This window comes from Erithacus rubecula, assembly GCF_903797595.1.
Source record: "Erithacus rubecula genome assembly, chromosome: 33".
Lineage (NCBI taxonomy): Eukaryota > Metazoa > Chordata > Aves > Passeriformes > Muscicapidae > Erithacus > Erithacus rubecula.
Window position 1 is genome coordinate 1,272,748 of NC_136683.1, and position 22,033 is coordinate 1,294,780.

Consider the following 22,033-nt stretch of genomic DNA (forward strand, 5'->3'; position numbering starts at 1 on the left):
GTGTATCCCGGTATGTGTTTCAGTGTATCCCGGTCTATCCCGGTCTATCCCGGTATGTGTTTCAGTGTATCCCGGTGTATCCCGGTCTGTCCCGGTATGTGTTTCAGTGTATCCCAGTCTATCCTGGTGTGTCCCGGTGTATCCCGGTCTGTCCCGGTATGTGTTTCAGTGTATCCCGGTATATCCCGGTGTATCCCGGTATGTGTTTCAGTGTATCCCGGTCTGTCCCGGTATGTGTTTCAGTGTATCCCAGTCTATCCTGGTGTGTCCCGGTCTATCCCGGTGTATCCCGGTATGTGTTTCAGTGTATCCCGGTGTATCCCGGTGTATCCCGGTATGTGTTTCAGTGTATCCCGGTATGTGTTTCAGTGTATCCCGGTCTATCCCGGTCTATCACAGCGTGTCCCGGCAGCCCCCGCGCGGGTCACGCGGGCGGCGGGAGATTCAAACCGCGGGCGGAGCGGCCTGAGGGCAGCGCGGCCATGGAGGCACCGGCAGCGGCACCGGCACGGACAGCGGCACCGGGGCGCTGTGAGCCACCGGCACCGGGGAACAGCACGGGGGACAAGGCTGGGGTGCGGGGATGGGGGACAGACGGGCCGGGGGAGCAGGGGAGTGTGAGGGGACAGAGGGAGTGTGAGGGGACAGAGGAGTGTGAGGGGACAGGGGGAGTGTGAGGGGGACAGGGGGAGTGTGAGGGGACAGGGGAGAGTGAGGGGACAGGGGGAGAGTGAGGGGACAGGGGGAGTGTGAGGGGACAGGGGAGAGTGAGGGGACGGGGGAGTGTGAGGGGACAGAGGAGTGTGAGGGGACAGGGAGAGTGAGGGGACAGGGGGAGTGTGAGGGGACAGGGGGAGAGTGAGGGGGACAGGGGGAGTGTGAGGGGGACAGGGGGAGTGTGAGGGGACAGGGGGAGAGTGAGGGGACAGGGGGAGAGTGAGGGGACAGGGGGAGTGTGAGGGGGACAGGGGGAGTGTGAGGGGACAGGGGAGTGTGAGGGGACAGGGGGAGTGTGAGGGGACAGGGGAGTGTGAGGGGACAGAGGAGTGTGAGGGGACAGGGGGAGTGTGAGGGGACAGGGGGAGAGTGAGGGGGACAGGGGGGAGTGAGGGGACAGGGGGGTGTGAGGGGACAGGGACGGCTGGAGGAGCAGGGGAATGTGAGGGGACAGGGGAATGTGAGGGGACAGGTAGGGCTGGAGGAGAAGGGGAATGTGAGGGGACAAGTAAGGCTGGGGTGCAGGGGAATGTGGGGTGCAGAGGATGACAGGGACTCTGGATGGGGGAACAGTCAGTTTAGGGGTGCAGAGGGTCTAGGGCTACAGGCAGGTTTGCATGTGCCTAGAGGGGTGGTGATGGCAAGGTGCCAGACCTCTGGGGACAAACTGAGGACACTAATTTTGAGGAGCAGTTTGTTGGGGGGCAGCTGGGTGCCCCTCAGCAGTCATGGGTGCCCCCCAGCACGAGCAGTGTCAAAGGACCCCCAAACCTGTAGCTGTGTTCCCTTTCCCCACCTCCTCCCAGATGCTTGCTCTGCACCCTCCCCCACTCCAGTGCCAGCTCTGGTGACTGTTATTCGGGAAAAAGGGAAATTGGAAACTTTCCTCCCACTGCCAGAAGGGCCTGCCTGGTGCCACTGTGACGTGGGAGTCACTCCCACTAGGGCTGTGGGAGCTACTGCACACAAAGCCTGGCTTCTTTTCCCAAATCTTAGTTTCAGTGGCCATGGTGGGGGGCTTCAAAAAGCCTCCCTGAGCAGGGGGCTCTGATGGGACACCCCATTTCTGCCCAGGTGAGCGCCTGACTGCAGATGAGATGGATGAACAGAGGAGGCAGAATGTTGCCTACCAGTACCTGTGTCACCTGGAGGAAGCCAAACGGTGGGGCTGCACCTGGGGAGATGCTCAAGCTCAGATTTTGGGGGAAAAGGGGTGTTATGGGGAGGGAATGGGTGGGAAGTGGCTGGAATGCTGCAGAATGCTGCCTGGATCCTGGGGCTTTGTGGCTCTTCAAAGTTGGTTGGGGGGGTTGTGTTTTTTGTGGAGGGACACAGTCCTATACCCAAACTGAAAACCACCCAACAGCAAAACAGCCTGAGGGCTGAGCTCTCCTGCCAGGGAGGATTTATTGGAATGGGGTTGTGGGGATGTCCTTTGGGTGCTTTTCTGCTCTGTGGGGTGCTGGCAGTGTGTGATGTGCCCTGTCTCTGCCCTGGCAGATGGATGGAGGCCTGTCTGGGTGAGGGGCTGCCCCCATCCACAGAGCTGGAGGAGACCCTGCGCAATGGGGTCCTGCTGGCCAAGCTGGGCCACTGCTTTGCCCCTGCTGTTGTCCCAGTGAAGAAGATCTATGACCCTGAGCAGACACGGTACAAGGTATGGCTGTGGCACCAGAGGGAGGGTGGTGTACCCCTTAGGGTGTAGCCCAAACCTTTGTGTCCTGGTTTGAAGAACAGGTGTCTGCCAATAAAGGCAGAAGCTTCTCTTTGAAATGGATAATGTAAAGCCCCTCCCTCTAAATTATTATAATTTAGAAATTAAGGGGTTCTCAGGCAAAGATAGGGGAATTAGGAATAACAGTTCTTTACTGGGAAAATTAAAATAGAAATACAATATTACAAAGAACAATCCCAAAACCCTGCCAGAGTCAGAATCCAAGCTGACACCCGTCAGTCAGTCAGGGTGTTGGCAGCAGTGCCATTCAATGGTGGCTGCATCCTCCTGCAGTGGCAGATGTGGTTCAGCTGGAGCAGTGCTCCTGGAGAAGGTGCAGTTTTCCTCTGAAGGTCCAGGGATGATGTGGAAAGGTCTGGTGTTCCTCTGGAATCCAGTGGTGTCCAAAATCTCAGTTTTTATCTGAGTAGGAAAGGCTTGGCTCCTCCCCTGGCTGGAGCATCTCCCAGTGGGATGATGGAATTTTATCAGTCGTGCACTGGGACTCAATGGGCCAGCAACAGATGATATCTTCCTTTAGGGAGGATGGGCTGTGGAAAGGTAAAGATGATTGCCCCATCTTGTCTTAAAGCTGGCCCATTAACAGATAATATATGCCAGGAGATCAGGGTCACTGCCCCAGCTGGTTTTAACAGCTGGTGACAGAATCCACATTTCTGGCCACATCAACCCAGCACACTTTCCCTTGCTGCTGAGTGCAGAGTGGGGAGGCACTCACTGACAGCAGTCACTGAGTTTTGTAGCAGGTGGCTGCAAGGGGGTCCTTGAGCTCTGCTGCCCCTGGGGGTCACAGGCATGGCCTCTGCCTAACCTCCTGCCTTGGCTGGGTTGGTCTGGGGGCAAGGGGCACCCCAGAGATGGGAGAAATTGGGGTTCAGCCTGACCTCAGCTCCTCTTTTCCAGGCAGCCGGGCTTCACTTTCGGCACACGGATAACATCAACCACTGGCGCCTTGCCATGAGCCACGTGGGGCTCCCCTCGGTAACCAGCCCCCTCTGCTGTCCCCAGCCAAGGGACACACTGGCCTTGGCCAGGGGGGCTTTGTCTTTGCCCCCCACTCTTTGATACCAGCCCACCCTGGGGACTGTCTCGATGCTGTTGCCCCCTGAGTGTTTCTTGTCTTGCTGGCAGATCTTCCACCCAGAGACCACTGATGTCTATGACAAGAAGAACATGCCCCGGGTGGTCTACTGCATCCATGCACTCAGGTGGGTGCCCTGGCCTGGCTCTCATGGAGTTGTTCATGCTCATGAGCCCCTTGGTGGTGTCACCTGTCAGCCTCAGGAGGGAGAAGCAGGTGATGCCATGATGTGGGTTTGTATTTCAGCTTCTACCTCTTCAAGCTGGGGCTGGCTCCTCCAATCCAGGACTTGTATGGGAAAGTGAAGTTCACAGGTATGGTGCTGTGTGGGGACACCTGGGCTGGCAGTTGCTGAGGGGGGTTTGCCACTGATGCTCTGGGGACATGTGGGGGGTGAAAGTCGTGGATGCATTTTGCCAAAGCTGCCTCAGGGATACTCACCCCAGTGTGGGGGTTTTCTTGGTCTGGGGGGGAGTGGGGGCTCTGCTGGCTGCCCCTGCTCCAGTGCTGGGCTACAGGGCTGGTGCTGAGGAGTGCTGCCTCTGCTCTGCTCCAGAGGAGGAGATCAACAACATGAAGAGGGAGCTGGAGAAGTATGGGCTGCAGCTGCCTGCCTTCAGCAAGATTGGGGGCATTTTGGCCAATGAGCTCTCAGTGGATGAAGCAGCAGGTGATGGGTGCCTGGTGGGGAGTGGGGATGGGTGTCAGCCCCTAGCAGGATCTTGGCTCAGCCCCTGAATGCCAAATCTGGGGCCAGCAAACTGGGAGGGAGTGCTCTGGGATGCAGTGGGAAGCCCCTGGGTGTTTTCTTTCAGCCTGGCACAAGGCTGCAGGTGCTGGCCAGCAGCAGCTGGGGCTCTGCATTCCCTGGGCTTGCTGTGAGGCACTGACATCCTGCTGGAGACTGCAGCCTGCCTTTTGAACAGGGCAGGTTCCCACCATCACCCATGGAATGTCTTGTCCCACTGCACACAGGGATAAAGCAGATGGTCCATCTTGCCCCTCCATGTCCCATCTCACTTCCTCCCTGCCTCCCCTCCAGTCCATGCTGCAGTGCTGGCCATCAACCAGGCAGTGGATCAGGGGGTGGTGGCCCAGACCATGGAGGCCCTGCACAACCCCCATGCCATGCTGGTGGGACTACATGAGGAGCTGGCAGGTGCCTACCAGGAGGTGCTGCACCAGGCCAAGCTGGAGAAGGGCAGCAATGCCAGAAACAGGGTGAGGAGGGCACAGGGTGCTCTGGGAGGGCTGGGAGAGGAGCAGCCCCTTTGCTGAAGGGCAGGTGGGTGCTTCCAGCTGGAAGGGTCCCTTGGCCAGGGACCATACAGTGCTTGCTGGCTGAAACACAGCCTGGGAGTCCTTGTGCTGAGCAGAAGATGGGGGAGATGATTCCTCTTTGGGGGCTGGTTCACCCAGGGCTGGGGGGTGGGAAATGAGCTCAGGCATCTTCAGGGGACCCCACTGCACATGGCTGGGGTCTGCTTGGGCAGAAAGCTCAGGCTGGGGGGTCCCTGTCCAGTACCTGCAGGTGATCCCTGAAGGAGAGGATGTCTATGATTGGTGTCTGACCCAGGCTGAAATCCAAGGGAACATCAACAAAGTGAATGGTGAGCAAAGCTGGGCCTTCCCTCTGGGGCTTCTCCAGGGCTTATGGTGGGACCATGGTAGCCCAGGGCAGAGCAGCAAGAATTCTGCTCAGGCCAGCCTCAGACCTAGTGGGAAGAAGGGGAAGTTAAAATGATGGATATGCAGCTTCAGCCATAGCTACCTTTGCTCCCTGGAGCTGTGGGATGATTTACCTGCTCACCTCTGGGGTGAACTGGCCTCTTGCAGTGCGTGGGGCTCTGGAGGAGGTGGACAATGCCCTGGAGAGACAGGATGTGCTGGCTCTGCACCATGCCCTGCAGGACCCTGCCCTGGCCCTGCACTGCCTCCAGCGCTGCAACCTCCAGCTCTACCTGGAGCAGCTCAGCACAGACCGGGAGGAGAAGGCCCTGGTAGGGACTGGGAGGATTCTGTGCTGCAGGGAGCCTGTGCTGCAGGGGTGCCTGTGCTGCAGGGAGCCTGTGCTGCAGGGGTGCCTGTGCTGCAGGGAGCCTGTGCTGCAGGGAGCCTGTGCTGCAGGGGTGCCTGTGCTGCAGGGGTGCCTGTGCTGCAGGGGTGCCTGTGCTGCAGGGAGCCTGTGCTGCAGGGAGCCTGTGCTGCAGGGGTGCCTGTGCTGCAGGGAGCCTGTGCTGCAGGGGTGCCTGTGCTGCAGGGAGCCTGTGCTGCAGGGTGCCTGTGCTGCAGGGGTGCCTGTGCTGCAGGGGTGCCTGTGCTGCAGGGTGCCTGTGCTGCAGGGGTGCCTGTGCTGCAGGGGTGCCTGTGCTGCAGGGTGCCTGTGCTGCAGGGGTGCCTGTGCTGCAGGGAGCCTGTGCTGCAGGGAGCCTGTGCTGCAGGGGTGCCTGTGCTGCAGGGGTGCCTGTGCTGCAGGGAGCCTGTGCTGCAGGGGTGCCTGTGCTGCAGGGAGCCTGTGCTGCAGGGTGCCTGTGCTGCAGGGAGCCTGTGCTGCAGGGAGCCTGTGCTGTGCTTCAGGGGTGCCTGTGCTTCAGGGGTGCCTGTGCTGCAGGGTGCCTGTGCTGCAGGGTGCCTGTGCTGCAGGGTGCCTGTGCTGGAGGGAGCCTGTGCTGCAGGGAGCCTGTGCTGCAGGGGTGCCTGTGCTGCAAGGAGCCTGTGCTGCAGGGTGCCTGTGCTGCAGGGAGCCTGTGCTGCAGGGAGCCTGTGCTGCAGGGGTGCCTGTGCTGCAGGGGTGCCTGTGCTGCAGGGAGCCTGTGCTGCAGGGTGCCTGTGCTGCAGGGGTGCCTGTGCTGCAGGGTGCCTGTGCTGCAGGGGTGCCTGTGCTGCAGGGTGCCTGTGCTGCAGGGAGCCTGTGCTGCAGGGAGCCTGTGCTGCAGGGGTGCCTGTGCTGCAGGGAGCCTGTGCTGCAGGGTGCTTGTGTTGGGGGCAGCCCATAGCCCCCAGGAAGAGGGAGATCCCATGAGCTGGGGAGTTGGTAGCTTTCTGCTGGGTTTTTTTTGTTTTTGAGCTGTGAGACCTGACACCCCTCCCTGGCTGCTGCAGGAACTGGGCTACGTGGAGCTGCTGGAGCAGGAGGAGGTGCAGGCAGGGATCCTGACAGCAAACCAGAGGGAGGAGAAGGATCGAGCCAGTGAGTGCATGGGTGAACACTTACTGCAGGTGCTGCTGCCCAGTGTGTCCATCCCAGGAGCTGGTGGGCATGCTGGCAGCCTGGCCCTGAGACAGGGGGCACTGCCACCTCCTGCAGCCCCCTGTGTGTCCCTCAGTGCTGCAGGCTGTGGGCAGGATAAACGCTGCTGTCTGCAGAGGGATGCCAGCAGAAACCTTGGAAGCACTGATGGACCCTGCAGCCCAATTGCCTGATGTGCACCCCTCTGCTGCCTCCCTGTACCAGCACCAGCTGGCCCTGCTGCAGGGCCAGCACCCACGGGTGAGAGACAGACCCACCCTTGATGATGGCTGGGCTGGTCCCCCTGCTAGGACTGGGGTGCTGTGACTGGAGGAGGAGGTTATGGGGGTTCAGTGTCTCTGCCTGTCCTGTGCAGGGTGAGTTGGCACAGGAGGAGCTGTTTGTGGCTGTGGAGATGCTCTCAGCTGTGGCACTGGTTAACCAAGCCCTGGATGCCAAGAGCCCCAACAGGCTCTGGAGCAGCCTGGTCAGCCCTGCCCTGGGCCTCTCAGGAGTTGAGGATACAAATGCACAACGGTGAGCTGGGCTCTGTGTTGGGGGTTGGTATGAAAAAATCTTGTGGAAAGGGAGCCTGGGCTTTTTATGGGCTTGTTCCAGCAGCCTCCCTGTCCTGTGCCTTGCCTCTCCCCTCTGAAGAGCTGGGCAACTCTGGCAGGTGCCCCTGCTGCTTGGAATGCACCAAGCCCTCCCTGGAATGCACTGAGCCCTGCTTGGAATGCTCCAGTCATTGCCCTGTGTCTCTCCTGCAGGTACTTTGATGACTTGTTGCAGCTGAAAGGCCAATTGAGGGAAGCAGGAGCTGAGTTCCTGAGCTGGAATGACATTCAGGACAGCATCAACAGCACCAATTCATCAGTGCAGGATGAAAACGACCGTGAGTCCTGCCCACATGAGGTTTGGGTGTGCAGATACCCTTAGAGGGAGGTTGCACTGGGGTTCCAGCCCCAGTGGGACAGCAGAGAATCTGGGCTGTGACTCCCTTGGGTGCCTGGGGCACTGCAGGGGTTGAAAGGCATGTCCTGTCCCTGCACACAGGAGTCCATGCAGTGCAGCTGGTGAACGAGGCTCTGCTGCAGGAGGACCCTGAGAGGACAGTGGCAGCATTGCTGCTGCTGGCACCTGCCCTGCCTGACATTGCCCTTCCTACTGCCCCACGCTACCACAGTGTGCTGTCCAGGGCAAGGAGGCACAAAGTCCAGGTGGGGTGGGAGTTTCTCACCCCCTTGGGTGCCCTGCCTTGGTGACAAGACTGAAGTAACCCCCCCATCCTAGCAATGCAGTATCTCCAAAGCAGGAGGTGCTCACAGGGGGCTGCCCAGCTCACTAGACCCCATCTCACAGGCCACAGAGGATGATGGAGCTGTTCTTTGGTGGGAAGAGATCCAGGAAGGAGTCTGCCAGGCCAACCAGGACACAGTGGCAGCCAGGAGCAGTGAGTGTACTCTCCCCATGTGGGTGCTGCTGGAGGTCAGGGGACATGAAGGTGCTGATGTGAGCCCCTCTGCTCCCACAGTGGCTCTGGGTGTAGCTGCCATCAACCAGGCCATCAAGGAAGGGAAGGCATCACAGACACTGAGGGTGCTGTGCAACCCCAACGTGGCCCTGCATGGGGTGGTGGATGCCTGTGCTGACACCTACCAGGAGCAGCTGGCAGCTCTGATGGCCACCAAGAAACCAGCAGGTAAAACTGGGGGGGCTGCAAAACCTCCCCTGCCCTTGGAATCTGGGATGTACCCCTGGCCAGGGTGTCCAGGGGGAGCAGCACCCTCCAGCAGCTCCCACCCATCACACAGGGAGCGTGAAGCCATCCTGGGTCCGGCACAAACTGCTGGATGGTGCTGAGTTCTACCTGAACCTGCAGACCTTGGAGGGCAGCTGGCAGTGCCCACACAATGGCAGCTTCAACACCACACACCTGAGCTGGGAGGAGATCCAGGTATGGGCAGCAGGATGGGGCTGGGTGGTGTCACCATCTGCTCAACCCCAGTGGGAGTCGTGATGGTTCATTTGACCTCAGGGTGTAAATGACAAAAGGCAAGAGACTCAGGTTTGTTCAGCAGAAAGCAGTAATGCAGTTTATTGCATGAAACAATGCAGTTTTGTGATAGAAGAGAGACGGGGGGGGGGGTAAAGGAAACAAAGTAAAAGGGGGGAGAGAGAGAAAGAAAGGATGGGATACAGCTGCCAACAGATGTGATGCATCCTCATGGTCATCTGACCACATCTTCAATCCACTGGGGAGAAAGAGATCTCAAAGTCTCTTTAGGAAAATCACTTTTATAGTCCTTTTCCAAAGTGAATGGCCTCTGGCCAAAAGGTGGATGGACTATTGTATGTGGAGATCATTGCTCCAAGAACCAGGTGGAACAGGACACTATAACCAGTGCCAGTGGAGATCATTTCTCCAAGAAGCAGGGGCAGGAACAGGGTGCTATAACCAGTACCAGTGGAGATCATTGCTCCAAGAAACAGGGGCAGGAACAGGGTGCTATAACCAGTGCCAGTGGAGATCATTTCTCCAAGAAGCAGGGGCAGGAACAGGACACTATAACCAGTACCAGTGGAGATCATTGCTCCAAGAAACAGAGGCAGGAACACGGTGCTATAACCAGTACCAGTGGAGATCATTTCTCCAAGAAACAGGGGCAGGAACAGGGTGCTATAACCAGTGCCAGTGGAGATCATTTCTCCAAGAAGCAGGGGCAGGAACAGGACACTATAACCAGTGCCAGTGGAGATCATTTCTCCAAGAAGCAGGGGCAGGAACAGGACACTATAACCAGTGCCAGTGGAGATCATTTCTCCAAGAAGCAGGGGCAGGAACAGGACACTATAACCAGTGCCAGTGGAGATCATTTCTCCAAGAAGCAGGGGCAGGAACAGGGTGCTATAAGCTCAAGAGCAGTGTGCCATGGCAGCTCCAAGCACACCCACAAACAGCCCCTGGCAAACATCCACCTCAACCAGCCCAGAGCTCAGATCCAGAGCGAGTGCTGCAGTCCCCGGCTCTCAGTCTCTGATGGTCATGAGGCAGATCAGAGAAACCTGGGGCCGACTCTTACAGGTGATCACCAGTGGCAGCCCTGGGGCTGAGCTGGTGCCTGGTGTCCCCCCTGCAGCGGGTGATCAGCCGAGCGACAGCGGCGCAGCAGCGGCGGCGCCTGCGGGCGGGCAGCGAGCCCCGGCTGGTGCGGCTGCAGGCGCGGCTCCGCGGGTTCCTGGTGCGCCGGCAGGTGGCGGTGTGGAGGCGCGTCCTGCGGGAGCAGGGGACAGCTGCGCTCAGGATCCAGGTGACACAGACAGACAGCCACGATCTGGCCCTGCTCTGACACAGACACACAAAGTGTAGCTGCTCGGGATGGTTCTAGCTTTGGGCTGATATGGGGTTTGGATAGCTCTGAGGGCTCCTGAGGCAGAATTCAGCTTCTCAGCTAGTAAGAGATGAGACTAAGAGCTGCTGTAGGGGTCCCAAAATAGCTTTATTTCTTACAAGGGTTCCACCAGCAAAATCCAGATACATAGCACAGCAAATGGTTCATAGGTTTTAGGGGGATTGAATTTCTAACCAGTAAAATTATAAGTTGAGAACTATCTAATTACTTTAAGATTCTAGGTGAGAAAAAAACCAATAATCTAGTAAAGTTAAAACCCAGCAGAAATCCTAAATGATAACAGAGGTTTTGGTAGGGAGTGGGGGCATCTCATAAAGGCTTCATTGTCTCAGGGCACAAAATCCCAAGGGGCAGTTGTATCATCCACAACAAACCAAGGGCAGCTGCTCACAGCACCTTCCAGCAGGTGCAGGGAGTGCCAGAGCTGCTGCTCTGTGCTTTTACTGCCAGGACACCTGAGGTGCTGCAGGGCTTGTTTCTCTCACAGTATCTGTTTTGGGCATGCTGGTTTCCTCTTTCCCAGTGCTGTGTTATTCTCTTATGTGCTCCTTGAAAAACCAATGGAGTCACAGTGACCTCACACAGGTCTCTCTCTTCCTGGTGTCTTCTTGTGCCCAGGCTTGTTGGAGGGGGTACAGACAACGCAGAGCTTACCTGGAGAGGCTGCACTACCTGAAATCCAACACAGAGGCTGCAGTCAAGGTTTGGGAGATTCTTTCTTCAGCCTTTGTTCCCATGTTTGGCATTGTTGCCTGCTTGTTCAGCTTGCAAGAGTGGCATCTACCCCTGCCCAGCACAGGAGAACCAGGGGGGATTGTGGCAGCAGTGTGTGAGTGGGCAAGGGAGAAAAAAAATCATAGAATTGTTACCATGGGCTCACTGAGGCTGGAAATGCCCCTAAAGATCACCAAGTCCAACTGTTCCCCAGCACTTGTCCCCAAGTGCCACATCCCTGTGGGTGTTAGATCCCTCCAGGGATGGTGAACCCACCACTTTGCTGGGCAGCCTGTGCCAATGCCTGACCACCCTTCCTGTGAAGAAATTTACCTTGATATCCAGCCTAAACCTCCCATAGAACTCCTCATGATTTTTCCCCTCCACCCACTCCCTTTGGCCAAGCAAATCCTTCCAGAATCCAAATTCTGTTTGAACATCTCTGCCAGATCCAGGCAGCTGTGAGGATGTGGCAGGCACGGAGGAAGTACCAGGAGAGGCTGCACTACTTCAGACAGAATGTAAGGGATGGGATGGGATGGGATGGGATGGGATGGGATGGGATGGGATGGGATGGGATGGGATGGGGTGGCATGGGAGTCAAAAACTTCTGGGACTGTGTTGGTGGGACTATGTAGGGGATGATCCAGAGCACACAGTTGGATCCCTGTCCCTCAGTGCTTTCTGAGTGTTCTTCCAATGCAGCTGGAAGAACTGATTCATCCTGGCAGGGGGACAGATGGGAAGGAATAGGTACCTAAGCCAGACTCTCAGGTTTTGTAAAGAGTGAGGGGAGAAAAAACACTCTAGTTCCATCAAAAACAACAATGACTTCAAGATGCCCATTAAGAGGGGAAGGAAATTTTTTGGGGAAAAGAGGGGGTGTCAGCTGCAGGAAGTGAAGCTGCACCCCTGGAGTTGCTGCAGCTTCTGATACACTGTGAGTAGAGGGGAATGACCAGTGAGAAGTGTAGAATCCCCAAATCTCCTGTGTTGTAGAGACCTTCATCCCAGGCCTTAATACATTCCTGGCAGTGGGGACCAGGCAGTGATGTGCATGTCCAGCTTTCCTTCACTCCCTGTGTGGGTTAGGGACACTGTGAAAAAACATCTCCCACCTCCTTGTTTGTCTTGGCAGATTAAAGCTGTAGTTAAAATCCAGGCTTTTGTACGAGCGAGCAGGGCCCGTGGGGATTACAGGATGCTGGGTAAGTGCTCACTGCTGCTCTCAAGTGTGCTGGCTAATTGGGAGGGGGATTCTGCCTCTTCCCTTGCTGGCCCTGCACAGTGGGGAGGCAGTTGTGGGCAGGCCAGGCAGGTGGCAGGGACAGGAGTGACAGAGCCTTAGTGTTTATTTGGTCATCAGCCCTGGGGCTGCTCCTCTGCCTCCTTCCTGGAGGCTGTTGCACAGTGTGGCCATGTGCTGTCCCATGTCCTGGTGCTGCAAAAAGTTGCTTTTTGGGGAGGAGGGTGGGGTGTGTGGGTGAATGTTGGGGTCTGGGGAATGCAGTGGGAGTGGCCACTCCCTCCATCTACAAATGCATTACTGTGCATTGCCACAGTCCACAGCAAGAGTCCACCCTTGGCCATCATCCGGCGCTTCATCCACCTGCTGGAGCAGAGCCAGCACGACTTCTGGGAGGAGTCAGAGGTGCTGAGGCTGCAGGAGGAGGTGGTGAAGAGGATCCGTGCCCTGGGGCAGCTGGAGAGAGACCTGGACCTCATGGACATCAAGATTGGGCTGCTGGTGAAGAACAGGATCACGCTGCAGGTAGAGAGAGTGGGGGAGGACTTGGTTGCCTCTATCCTGCTCTCCATGGCATTGCAGCTTGGACTTGTCTCTGCTTCACTTCTTGAGCAGTTGGAGGGGTTGGGGAGCACTGGGGTGTCTCTGGCTCTCCCAGAAATGGTCAGAATACCAGAGACCTCAGTGCTTCTCTCCATGGTTGTGTGGCTGCAGGAGGTGGTCTCCCACTGCAAGAAGCTGACCAAGAAGAACAAGGAGCAGCTGTCAGACATGATGTCCCTGGACAAGCAGAAGGGGCTCAAGTCACTCAGCAAGGAGAAGAGGCAGAAGCTGGAGGCCTATCAGCACCTCTTCTACCTGCTGCAGGTGAGGCTGGGGGGCTCTGCTGTGTCCCCATGTGTCCCCACAACACTTGGGTTAGCTTGGTGTCCCTTCTCCCTGCAGACACAGCCAGTCTACTTGGCCAGGCTCATCTTCCAGATGCCCCAGAACAAGTCCACCAAGTTCATGGAGTCAGTGATCTTTACCCTTTACAACTATGCATCCAACCCACGGGAGGCTTATCTGCTGCTGCAGCTCTTCAAAGTGGCTCTGCAGGAGGAGATCAGGTGAGTGTCCCTGGTGTGGGGACAGGCCCAGGGAAAGGCTGAACTGCATCAGCTTGGCTGCTGTCTTGGTTTGCAGGACAGGTGTCTGCCAATAAAGGCAGAAGCTTCTCTTTGAAATGGATAATGTAAAGCCCCTCCCTCCCAATTATTATAATTTTGAAATTAAGGGGCTGTCAGGCAAAGATAGAGGAATTAGGAATAACAGTTCTTTACTAGGAAAATGAAAATAGAAATACAGTATTACAAAGAACAATCCCAACCCTGCCAGAGTCAGAATCCAAGCTGACACCCATCAGTCAGTCAGGGTGATGGCAGCAGTGCCATTCAATGGTGGCTGCATCCTCCTGCAGGGGCAGATGTGGTTCAGCTGGAGCAGTGCTCCTGGAGAAGGTGCAATTTCCTCTGAAGGTCCAGGGATGATGTGGAAAGGTCTGGTTTTCCTCTGGAATCCAGTGGAAAGAAAGTAACTCGGTGTCCAAAATCTCAGTTTTGATCAGGGTAGGAAAGGCTTGGCTCCTCCCCTGGGTGCAGCATCTCCCAGTGGGATGATGGAATTTTATCAGTCATGCACTGGGACTCACTGGCCATGAACAGGAGATATCTCCTGGAGGGAGGATGGGCTGTGGAAAGATAAAGATGATTGTCCCAGCTGGTTTAAAGCTGGCCCATTAGCAGATAATATGTGCCAGGAGATAAAGATCACTGCCACACCCAGTTTTAAACAATGGCCCATTAACAGGAGATATCTCCCACAGTGATAAGAATTGCTGCCACACCCAGTTTTTAACAATGGCCCATTAACAGGTGATACCTCCTGGATGAAGGGTGGGTCATGGAAAAGATAAAGATGATTGTCTCAGCTGGTTTATCTGCCCATTAATAGATAATATGTGCCAGGAGTTGAGGGACACTGCCCCACCCAGTGACAGAATCCACATTTCTGGCCACATCAACCCAACACAGATGCTGTTATCTCTTCTATCTGCTGCCTCCTGCTTGGAGAACACACACTGCACCCTCATGCCACGTGCCCCATCTGTGTCCCCAGGTCCAAGGTGGATCATGTCCACGACATCCTGACGGGCAATGCCACAGTGATCAGGCTGGTGGTCAGCTTCTACCGCAACGCGCCTGGCCACAACCCCCTGAGGCACATCCTGGCTGCCCCAGTGCAGCAGGTGCTGCAGGACAGGACCCTCAGCATCCACACAGACCCTGTGGACATCTACAAGGCGTGGATCAACCAGACTGAGTCACAGAGTGGGCACAGAAGGTCAGACCCTGGGTCAGAAAGGGTCAGCTCGGCCGCAGGGTGATGGGCACTGGGATGGTGATGGGGTCTTTGTCTTCCCTTCACAGCAAGCTCCCATATGAGGTCAGTCCTGAGCAAGCTCTCAGCCACCCCGAGGTCCAAAGGCAGCTGGACATTTCTATCAGCAATCTCCTGGCAATAACAGACAAGTTTGTCTCTGCCATCACCTCTTCTGTTGACAAGATCCCGTGAGTATCCCCATGGTTTCTGTGCTGCTGGATCTAAGGTGTCTCCAGCAAGGCCTTAAAAAGGAAGTTGGGTTGTGGGGCTTCCTGGCCCCTTTGCTGCTGTAGGACTGAATTATTGCACTGTCAGCAAGAGGAACCCCAAATATCAGCAGTGCCTCATGGGCTGGCTTGTTTTTCTGCTCCATTTCTGGGCAGTTTACTGCTGACTGTCTGCCAGGAAGAAACTGAGTTTTTTGTTCATCTCAGAGAAGCCTGAGCTGGCAGCAGGGTGGGGGCAGGAGCTGAGGGGTGCTGTAGCTGCCAATCCTAGTGTTGGGGGCTTCTCCATCACCCCAGGGCTGGGGGCTTGCTCCCTCTTGGATGATGGGTAGTAAAAGCAGGACTGGGTCATGATGCTGATGGTCTTTTCACTGCATCTCCTCAGCTATGGGATGCGCTACATGGCCAAAATCCTGAGGACATCCTTGGTTGAGAAATTCCCCAAAGCCCCAGCAGAGGAGGTTGATAAGGTACTGTGGGGCTGGGGCACCTGCAAGGTTTGGGAGGGTTCAGCTGTCTGTACATGAAGGGTCAACATCCCTCCAAGGAAGATCAGATCCTCTTGACTTCAAAACACCTTCCAAGCCAACATTTTCCTTGAGCCACTAAGGAAATGCCAAGAATGGGTATTTTCCTGTACTGCCACCTCTTCTAGGAGGTTCCTACCATGCAGTGCAAGGATGAAACTGTGGGGGCCTCTCTGTCAGGGTGGGTGGGTTTTTTCTGGGACAAACTCAGTGGCTTGGCTGAGGCTGCTCTGTTACTGTTGCTGTTTATTATGAAGGTGTGGGGATAGGGAATCTTGCTAGGAGCTGCTGCCAGCAGCTCAGAGCAAGAGGGGGGAAAAAGGGATAAAATGGGAGTGAGAGAGTAGGGAGGGTAAGGGAGGAGGTGGGTGAGGGGCAAGTGGTGAGAGCAAAAGAGATGAGGGGAGAAAGGAGGGTGAGTGGTAATAAGAAAGGGAAAGAGAGAAGAAGAGAGAAAGAGAGGGCAATTTCGCATTTTCAATGCTTTAAATCTTTTTCTATCATGAATATTCTAATCCCCATTAACCAATGTAATACAAAATACAAATTCTACAGCATTTGCATAGAGCCTATAGGAACCATGATATTAGCATTGCATGTTACATTTCAAACTCTAAAACTACCCTTTGTACCCTAAGGGGGGATGAGTCAGACCCTGGTATCCACTACCAGGCAGAATGCATTGTTAATCACCAGGGGATTAGCCTAAAGGGCTACTCCTTTGTCTAGTAGTTATTTAGTAAAGTGACTTTCATTTCCATCACATTTATGGTTTCTACATTCTCTGAATCTGAGCTATTTGCGAGGTTTTCCCATTTCACCCTTTCCAACACCAAACATCCTTCCCAGCTGACCCCCAAGGCTCCCCACCTCCTTGAGCCCTAACCCCAGGCTGTCTCACCCCCCCTAGATCGTGGGGAACCTGCTCTATTACCGTTTCATGAACCCAGCAGTGGTGGCCCCCGACGGCTTTGACATTGTGGAGGTGCCAGCTGGAGCCGCCCTGCGCCCCGAGCAGCGCCGCAGCCTGGGCTGCATCTCCAGGCTGCTGCAGCACTCTGCTGCCTGCAGGCCCTTCCAGGGGGACAGCCCCCACCTCTGCCTCCTCAACCAGTACCTGCAGCACACCCACTGCAAGTTCAGGTGGGCCCCTGGGTGGGGATGGGTGGGTGGGAGCTGGTGGGAGGGGTTTGGGGCTGATTGGAGGGGTTTTTCCCTGTAGGAGGTTTATCTCTGCTGCCTGCTGTGTCCCTGAGCCTGAAGAGAGGTTTAATATGGATGAGTACTCAGAGATGGTGGCAGTGGCCAAGCCAGTCATCTACATCACTGTGGGGGAGCTCATTAACACACACAAGGTCAGGGCATAAAGCTCTGTTTCTCCTTCTCCCACTTCCTGGGCTTTCTGTTGCCTTTCTTCCCATTCCTCTGTCCCACCCCTAGCACAACTTCCCTCTTGCTGACCCTTTTTACCTCTTCTAAGCAAGGAGATAACCTAGATTCTGCAGGTTTGTCCTTTTGCAAACCCCATGTCTTCTCCATCCCCTCTTGGGTGCAGAGGCTGTTGAGTCCCTGTGTCACTCTCCCTTTGCCACTGACTCATCCCTTGCACTGCCCAGCTCCTGCTCGAGCATCAGGACTCCATTGCACCACACCCCAATGACCCCCTGCACGAGCTCCTGGAGGATCTTGATGAGCTCCCTACAGTCCAGTCCCTGGTTGGTAGGTTGAATTCTGGGACCCACCACCTGCCCTGATGGCAGGAGGGTGGATGTGGGCAGACTTTCCATGCAGAAAGCTGGAGCTGGTTTGCTTTGGGCATGGGACTCCAGCCTTCTAGAGCCCAGCAGAGCTAGCAGGGCTCTGTCTGCCCTCACAGGGGAGAGTGTTGCCAGCCTGGGAGACAGTGGTGCTGAGCAGGTGCTCTCCCAGCTCAGCAGAACAGAGATCTCCCTCACCCTCACCAACAAGCTGATGCCAGTGGCCAGCAGTGAGGAGAATGACACAAAGAGCCTGCTGCTGAGGTGAGGACAGACTGGGAGGGTACTGGGGGTTACTGGAGGCTGGGATGCTCAGAGTGGGCAAGAAACCTCTGGGAGGTAACTGAATATTGTGTGGAGGGTGATGGTCTGGAGTGGATGCCTGACCTCTCCCTCTGGTCTCTAGCACCAAGCAGATGCTGGTGGATTTGATCCAGGTCCAGGCAGGAAATTCCCTCCCAGAAATCCTGTGGACACCAGCTTCAGAGCATGAGGTGGGATTTGTGAGGCTGCTGCTGGGGATGAACTGAAAAACTTCATGGGCAAACAGGAAAAAAAATCTCAGCAAAAAACTGCCCTGCTCCTCTCAGAGGTTTGGCCATTAGTGATCCAGCATGACTGGACTCTGTTTTTCAGAAAAATCACACATTCTGGGCCAGGAGAAACCCACATTAAAGTGTGGGTGAAGGAGTTTAGTTCTGCATTGTAGCTGCCTGGGCTGAGGTGGTTCTAGCTTTGGGCTGATATTTGGATAGCTCAGAGGGCTCCTGAGGCAGAATTCAGCTTCTCAGCCAGCAAGGAATGAGACTTTGGGAGCTGCTGTAGAGGTTCTGAAATAGCTTTATCTCTTAGAATGGTTTCACCAGCAAAATCTGGATATATGCATCCAGATGCACAGCAAGGGGTCTTTATAGGTTTCAGGAGGATTGAATTCCTAACCAGTAAAATTACAAGTTGAGAACTAATTACCTTAAGATTCTAGGTGAGAAAACACCAATCATCTAGTAAAGACCGATAAAAATCCTAAATGCTAACAGAGATTTTGTTAAGGATGAGGAGCATCCCTCATGAAAATCCCCTTTTTCAGGCACAGTTCCATCACCCCCACTCCATTTCTGCAGCCACCCTGTGCTCCAGGCTCTCTTTTCCCCTCTCTAGGAAGCTGCTCACGAGCTGCTGCTGCTCCAGAGGGGCTCCGGGGGCTCGGCCACCTGCACCCAGGACAAGAAACGCAGGGTCACCCGTAACCTGCAGCTCCTGGAGAGCCTGGGGCTGCTCAGCCCTGCCAACCACTACCAGCAGCTGCTGGATGAGCTGGCCAAGGTGTGCTGGGAGTAGCTGCCTGGGCTGGTTAGGCTGCTGTGGGGTTTGGATAACTCTGGGGGTTCCTGAATTTTCAGCTGGCAAGAGATGAGATTTGGGGAGTTGCTGTAGAGGTTCCAAAAGTAGCTTTATTTCTTCAAAGGTTTTACCAGCAAAATCTGGTTGTATAGCATAGCAAGGGGTCTTTATGGGTTTCAGAGAGATTGAATTTTTAACCAATAAAATTATAAATTGAGCAACTATCTAATTACTTGAAGATTCTAGAAAAGACCAACAGAAATCCTAAAATAACGGGGGTTTTGACAGTGGGGGGGGGGCATCTCACGAAAAGTTTCATTGTCTCAGGGCACAGAATCCCAAAGGCTTTTCAGGGGCAGTTGTACCATCCACACTGAGGACACTGAGTTGGGGATCACCCTGAGCCCCCCCAGTCCTGCTCCTCATTCTTCTCTTGGTTTTTGTTTCCCCCCAGGACATCCGGCAGCAGCGGCGGCACCGGCAGCAGCGGCACAGGGAGCTCCTGAAGCTGAGGCAGACCCTGCAGGGCCTTGATGCCAAGACTGTGTTTTATGAGGAGCAGATTGATTATTACAACCAGTACATCAAGACCTGCCTTGACAACCTGGCAGCCAGCAACAAGTGTGGTTCCTTACAAAAAAAAAAAAAAAAAAGATTTGTTTTTATCGCTCTCTGGTTGTTGTGAGTCCAAGGAGTGATGGGTGGGCAGAGATGAGCTCTCAGCATGTGGTTCCTTCTCTTCCAGGGTCAGTGGCAAGAGCAAGAAGCTGCCATCACTGCACTACACAGCAGCCCAGCTGTGGGAGAAGGGGGTGCTGCTGGAGATCCAGGACCTGCCACCCAGCCAGTGAGTAACCCTGCTCCAGGGGAGAGCTTGTGCTTGGGGTTATCCAGTGCAGGGCCAGGAGCTGGGCTTGGTGCACTCAGTGATCCTTGTGGGTCCCTTCTGGCTCAGGATTCTATGAAAACATGGGCAGGGAGAGGGAAACAGAGGAGGAGGCTTGATTATTTGGGCCATTGTTGTTCTGCCATATGGGGCAAGTTTTGTGTAGGAGAGTGCAGGAAAGTTGGGGTTTGCAGTGGGATTTGGGCTGTGGGTGTGGCTGCTGTGCTGAGGGTGTGCACTGGGTGGTGACCTGGTTGAGTTAGAGCTGTGAAACCCCTTTTGAAAGTGAGTGGCTCTGTCTTCTCAGGCTCAAGAATGTGATTTTTGACATCATCCCCTGTGAGGAATCAGGCAGGTTCCAGGTGAAAGCCAAATTCATGGGGATTGACATGGAGTGCTTCCAGCTGCACTACCAGGTGAGGAGCCTGCAGAGGGATGAGGGCAGTGGGGTGTGTGGGGCTGTCCCCACACCTGCAGCTCATGTCCCACTGCCAACCCACCCCCTGTCCCCAGCTGGGCACTCAGGGGGGGACACAGCCCTGTGACAGTGCCAATCCCCTCTCCCACAGGACCTGCTGCAGCTGCAGTATGAGGGTGTAGCAGTCATGAAGATGTTTGATAAGGCCAAAGTCAATGTCAACCTGCTCATTTTCCTCCTCAACAAGAAATTCTTCAAGAAATAACAGGTTCAGGGGTGGGGGGCAATGTAAAGCTGCCAAAGAGGGTCAGGGGTCCCAGGGCAGGGAAGCTGCTGCTTGAGCATCTGCCTGAGTGGGGAGCACAGGGCTCAGCCCCAGCCCTGGGCACCCCCAGCTTGGTACTAAACCAGTGCCCAACCTCCCCCTGCAGGAGGATGCAGCTGCCAAAGCTTTTGCACCATGTATTAGTTTTTAAAATCTATTTTATCTGGGTATTTTGGCTGTTTAACTCCTGTGCTGTCAACAGCCAGCTGCTCAAGGACACTGTATTTCTGGACACTACAGAGGTTTTACTGATGTAATAAAGGTATTTTAATATATCTGTCTATATATATCTATATGTATATATATTTCTTCCTCACACTAAGGCTGGGGAAATGTCAGAATCAGTCTTTATATAGAGGAATAGGGAGAGGCCAGAACACAGAGGCAATAACTGTTTGTGGTGACACCTGTGAGCTCTTCTCTGGTATGCTGAGGTACAAATTTTGGTTTTAAAGGTGAATTTCACTGCTTGTGAAACAAGAGAGAGGCTCAGTGTCACTGCAGTGCCATGGCTGCTTTGAGGGCCTGGAGGATGAAGCACAGAGGTGGTGGTGTCTCTGTCCCCTCTTGATTTGCTCTGGTGCTTAATTGGTTTTCAAGTGTGGGACAATGACTGTGTGCAATTAAAACACTTTTTCTCCATGTGAGCTCCTCACATCATGGGATGGGAAGAGTCCCAACCTCCTTCCAGCCCATTTCCTTCAGGCACAGGAGCAGCAGGTCCCAAACCTGCTCTGCAAAGGAAGTTTTTTGGGGGATTGGAATGGGAATCTCCCTCTCTGCTGTGGGACCTTGAGGCAGCTCAGTGGTACCTGATCTATTGGCATCTCTGTCTTTGGAAAGTGATGTTTGTTTGTGAGGTTTTTAAGTGTTTTTTTATTTACCTGCTCTCATATAAATGCCTCAAATTTGGTTTATTTTATCTCCATCCGTGCTGGATTCCTGCTGTGCTGCCTCTGCTTGTTTACTCTAAATAAAGATGTATCAGAAAATGCAGAATTTCTCTGGATGATCATTTCCATGTGCCCCCTTGGCTCCTGCCCAGGGAATGGCCCCTCACAGCAGAGCCCAGTCAGGTGCTGAGGCACCAACTCAACTTGCACAGGGAATTTAGGCCACTTTCAGACACACTAATTCTTAAATAAATACTATGATTACATCTCCTAAAGACTATGATTATATCTCTACAGGAATGAAGTGGGATCAAGCTGCAGCACTTTTCCATGTTTAAAATAAGCCTGGGCTGCCATTAACCTGTTGGATGCTGCACCATCTGCAGGGACAGGATCCTGGGCTGCACATGACCCATTACCACATTGGAGTTTTTATCTTGTAGTCACCATATTTGTTTATTTTTTTTTCCCTTCCTTGCCTTTAGAGGAGGATCCAGCCTGTCTCTGGCTGTGGCTCAGTGTGGTTTGTTGCTGCCATTGGCATTGCACCAGCAGCATTTGGCATGCTGAAAACACTTTTTTTTTTTTTGGGTGCTTTGGGGATGGAGGGGAAGCTGAAGAGCTCCACCTAATAATAGTAGCCCCAACTATTCACTGGGGACTCTGTGTTGCTGTGGAAAAGGTGATTATTTTTTTTTTGGGGAAGCTGTGCTGTGGCCAACCATGACTCAGAAACAGGCTGCCACCTCTTGCCTCCTGCCCACATGTTTTGGAGAGAAGGTCAGAGGGGAAAACGAAGCGCTGGGAGTGCAGGAGCTGGCTGGAGGCAGCTCCACTAGATGTCATTGCACGATGGGGATAAGCGCTGGAACGGGAGAGCTCGGTGAGCTCAGCCCCGCCCGGGGACCGGGAGCGCTCGGTGAGCTCAGACCCGCCCGGGCACCGGGAGAGCTCGGTGAGCTCAGACCCACCCGGGAACCGGGAGCGCTCGGTGAGCTCAGCCCCGCCCGGGCACCGGGAGCGCTCGGTGAGCTCAGCCCCGCCCGGGCACCGGGAGAGCTCGGTGAGCTCAGACCCGCCCGGGCACCGGGAGAGCTTGGACC

At 55.0% G+C, this 22,033-nt stretch overlaps 1 protein-coding gene across 1 annotated transcript; it reads left to right on the forward strand.

Moving 5' to 3' along the window:
* Window positions 1-441: 441 nt before the first annotated feature.
* On the forward strand, window positions 442-20,315 carry IQGAP3 (IQ motif containing GTPase activating protein 3). Its single transcript, XM_079329357.1, has 38 exons — window positions 442-531; window positions 1,792-1,879; window positions 2,218-2,374; window positions 3,356-3,433; window positions 3,584-3,660; window positions 3,780-3,847; window positions 4,090-4,203; window positions 4,576-4,754; window positions 5,056-5,143; window positions 5,370-5,533; window positions 6,636-6,723; window positions 6,860-7,023; window positions 7,139-7,299; window positions 7,533-7,657; window positions 7,819-7,982; window positions 8,125-8,215; window positions 8,297-8,464; window positions 8,577-8,719; window positions 9,903-10,073; window positions 10,794-10,877; window positions 11,339-11,410; window positions 12,028-12,097; window positions 12,452-12,660; window positions 12,850-13,002; window positions 13,081-13,244; window positions 14,293-14,517; window positions 14,604-14,744; window positions 15,169-15,253; window positions 16,221-16,453; window positions 16,533-16,665; window positions 16,927-17,029; window positions 17,187-17,331; window positions 17,474-17,561; window positions 18,226-18,390; window positions 18,863-19,029; window positions 19,154-19,255; window positions 19,602-19,710; window positions 19,864-20,315. The coding sequence occupies exons 1-38, from the start codon at window positions 483-485 to the stop codon at window positions 19,975-19,977; spliced, it is 4,899 nt and encodes a 1,632-aa protein (XP_079185483.1). The 5' UTR covers window positions 442-482; the 3' UTR covers window positions 19,978-20,315.
* The last annotated feature ends 1,718 nt before the right edge of the window (window positions 20,316-22,033 follow it).

Excerpts from the sequence above, each read along its gene's own strand:
- IQGAP3 (XM_079329357.1), top strand. The coding sequence starts at position 483 with ATGGAGGCACCGGCAGCGGCACCGGCACGGACAGCGGCACCGGGGCGC. Across the intron at positions 7,983-8,124 it reads CAAGGAGGCACAAAGTCCAG|GCCACAGAGGATGATGGAGC; the intron begins GTGGGGTGGGAG and ends CCCATCTCACAG. Across the intron at positions 19,030-19,153 it reads AACCTGGCAGCCAGCAACAA|GGTCAGTGGCAAGAGCAAGA; the intron begins GTGTGGTTCCTT and ends CTTCTCTTCCAG.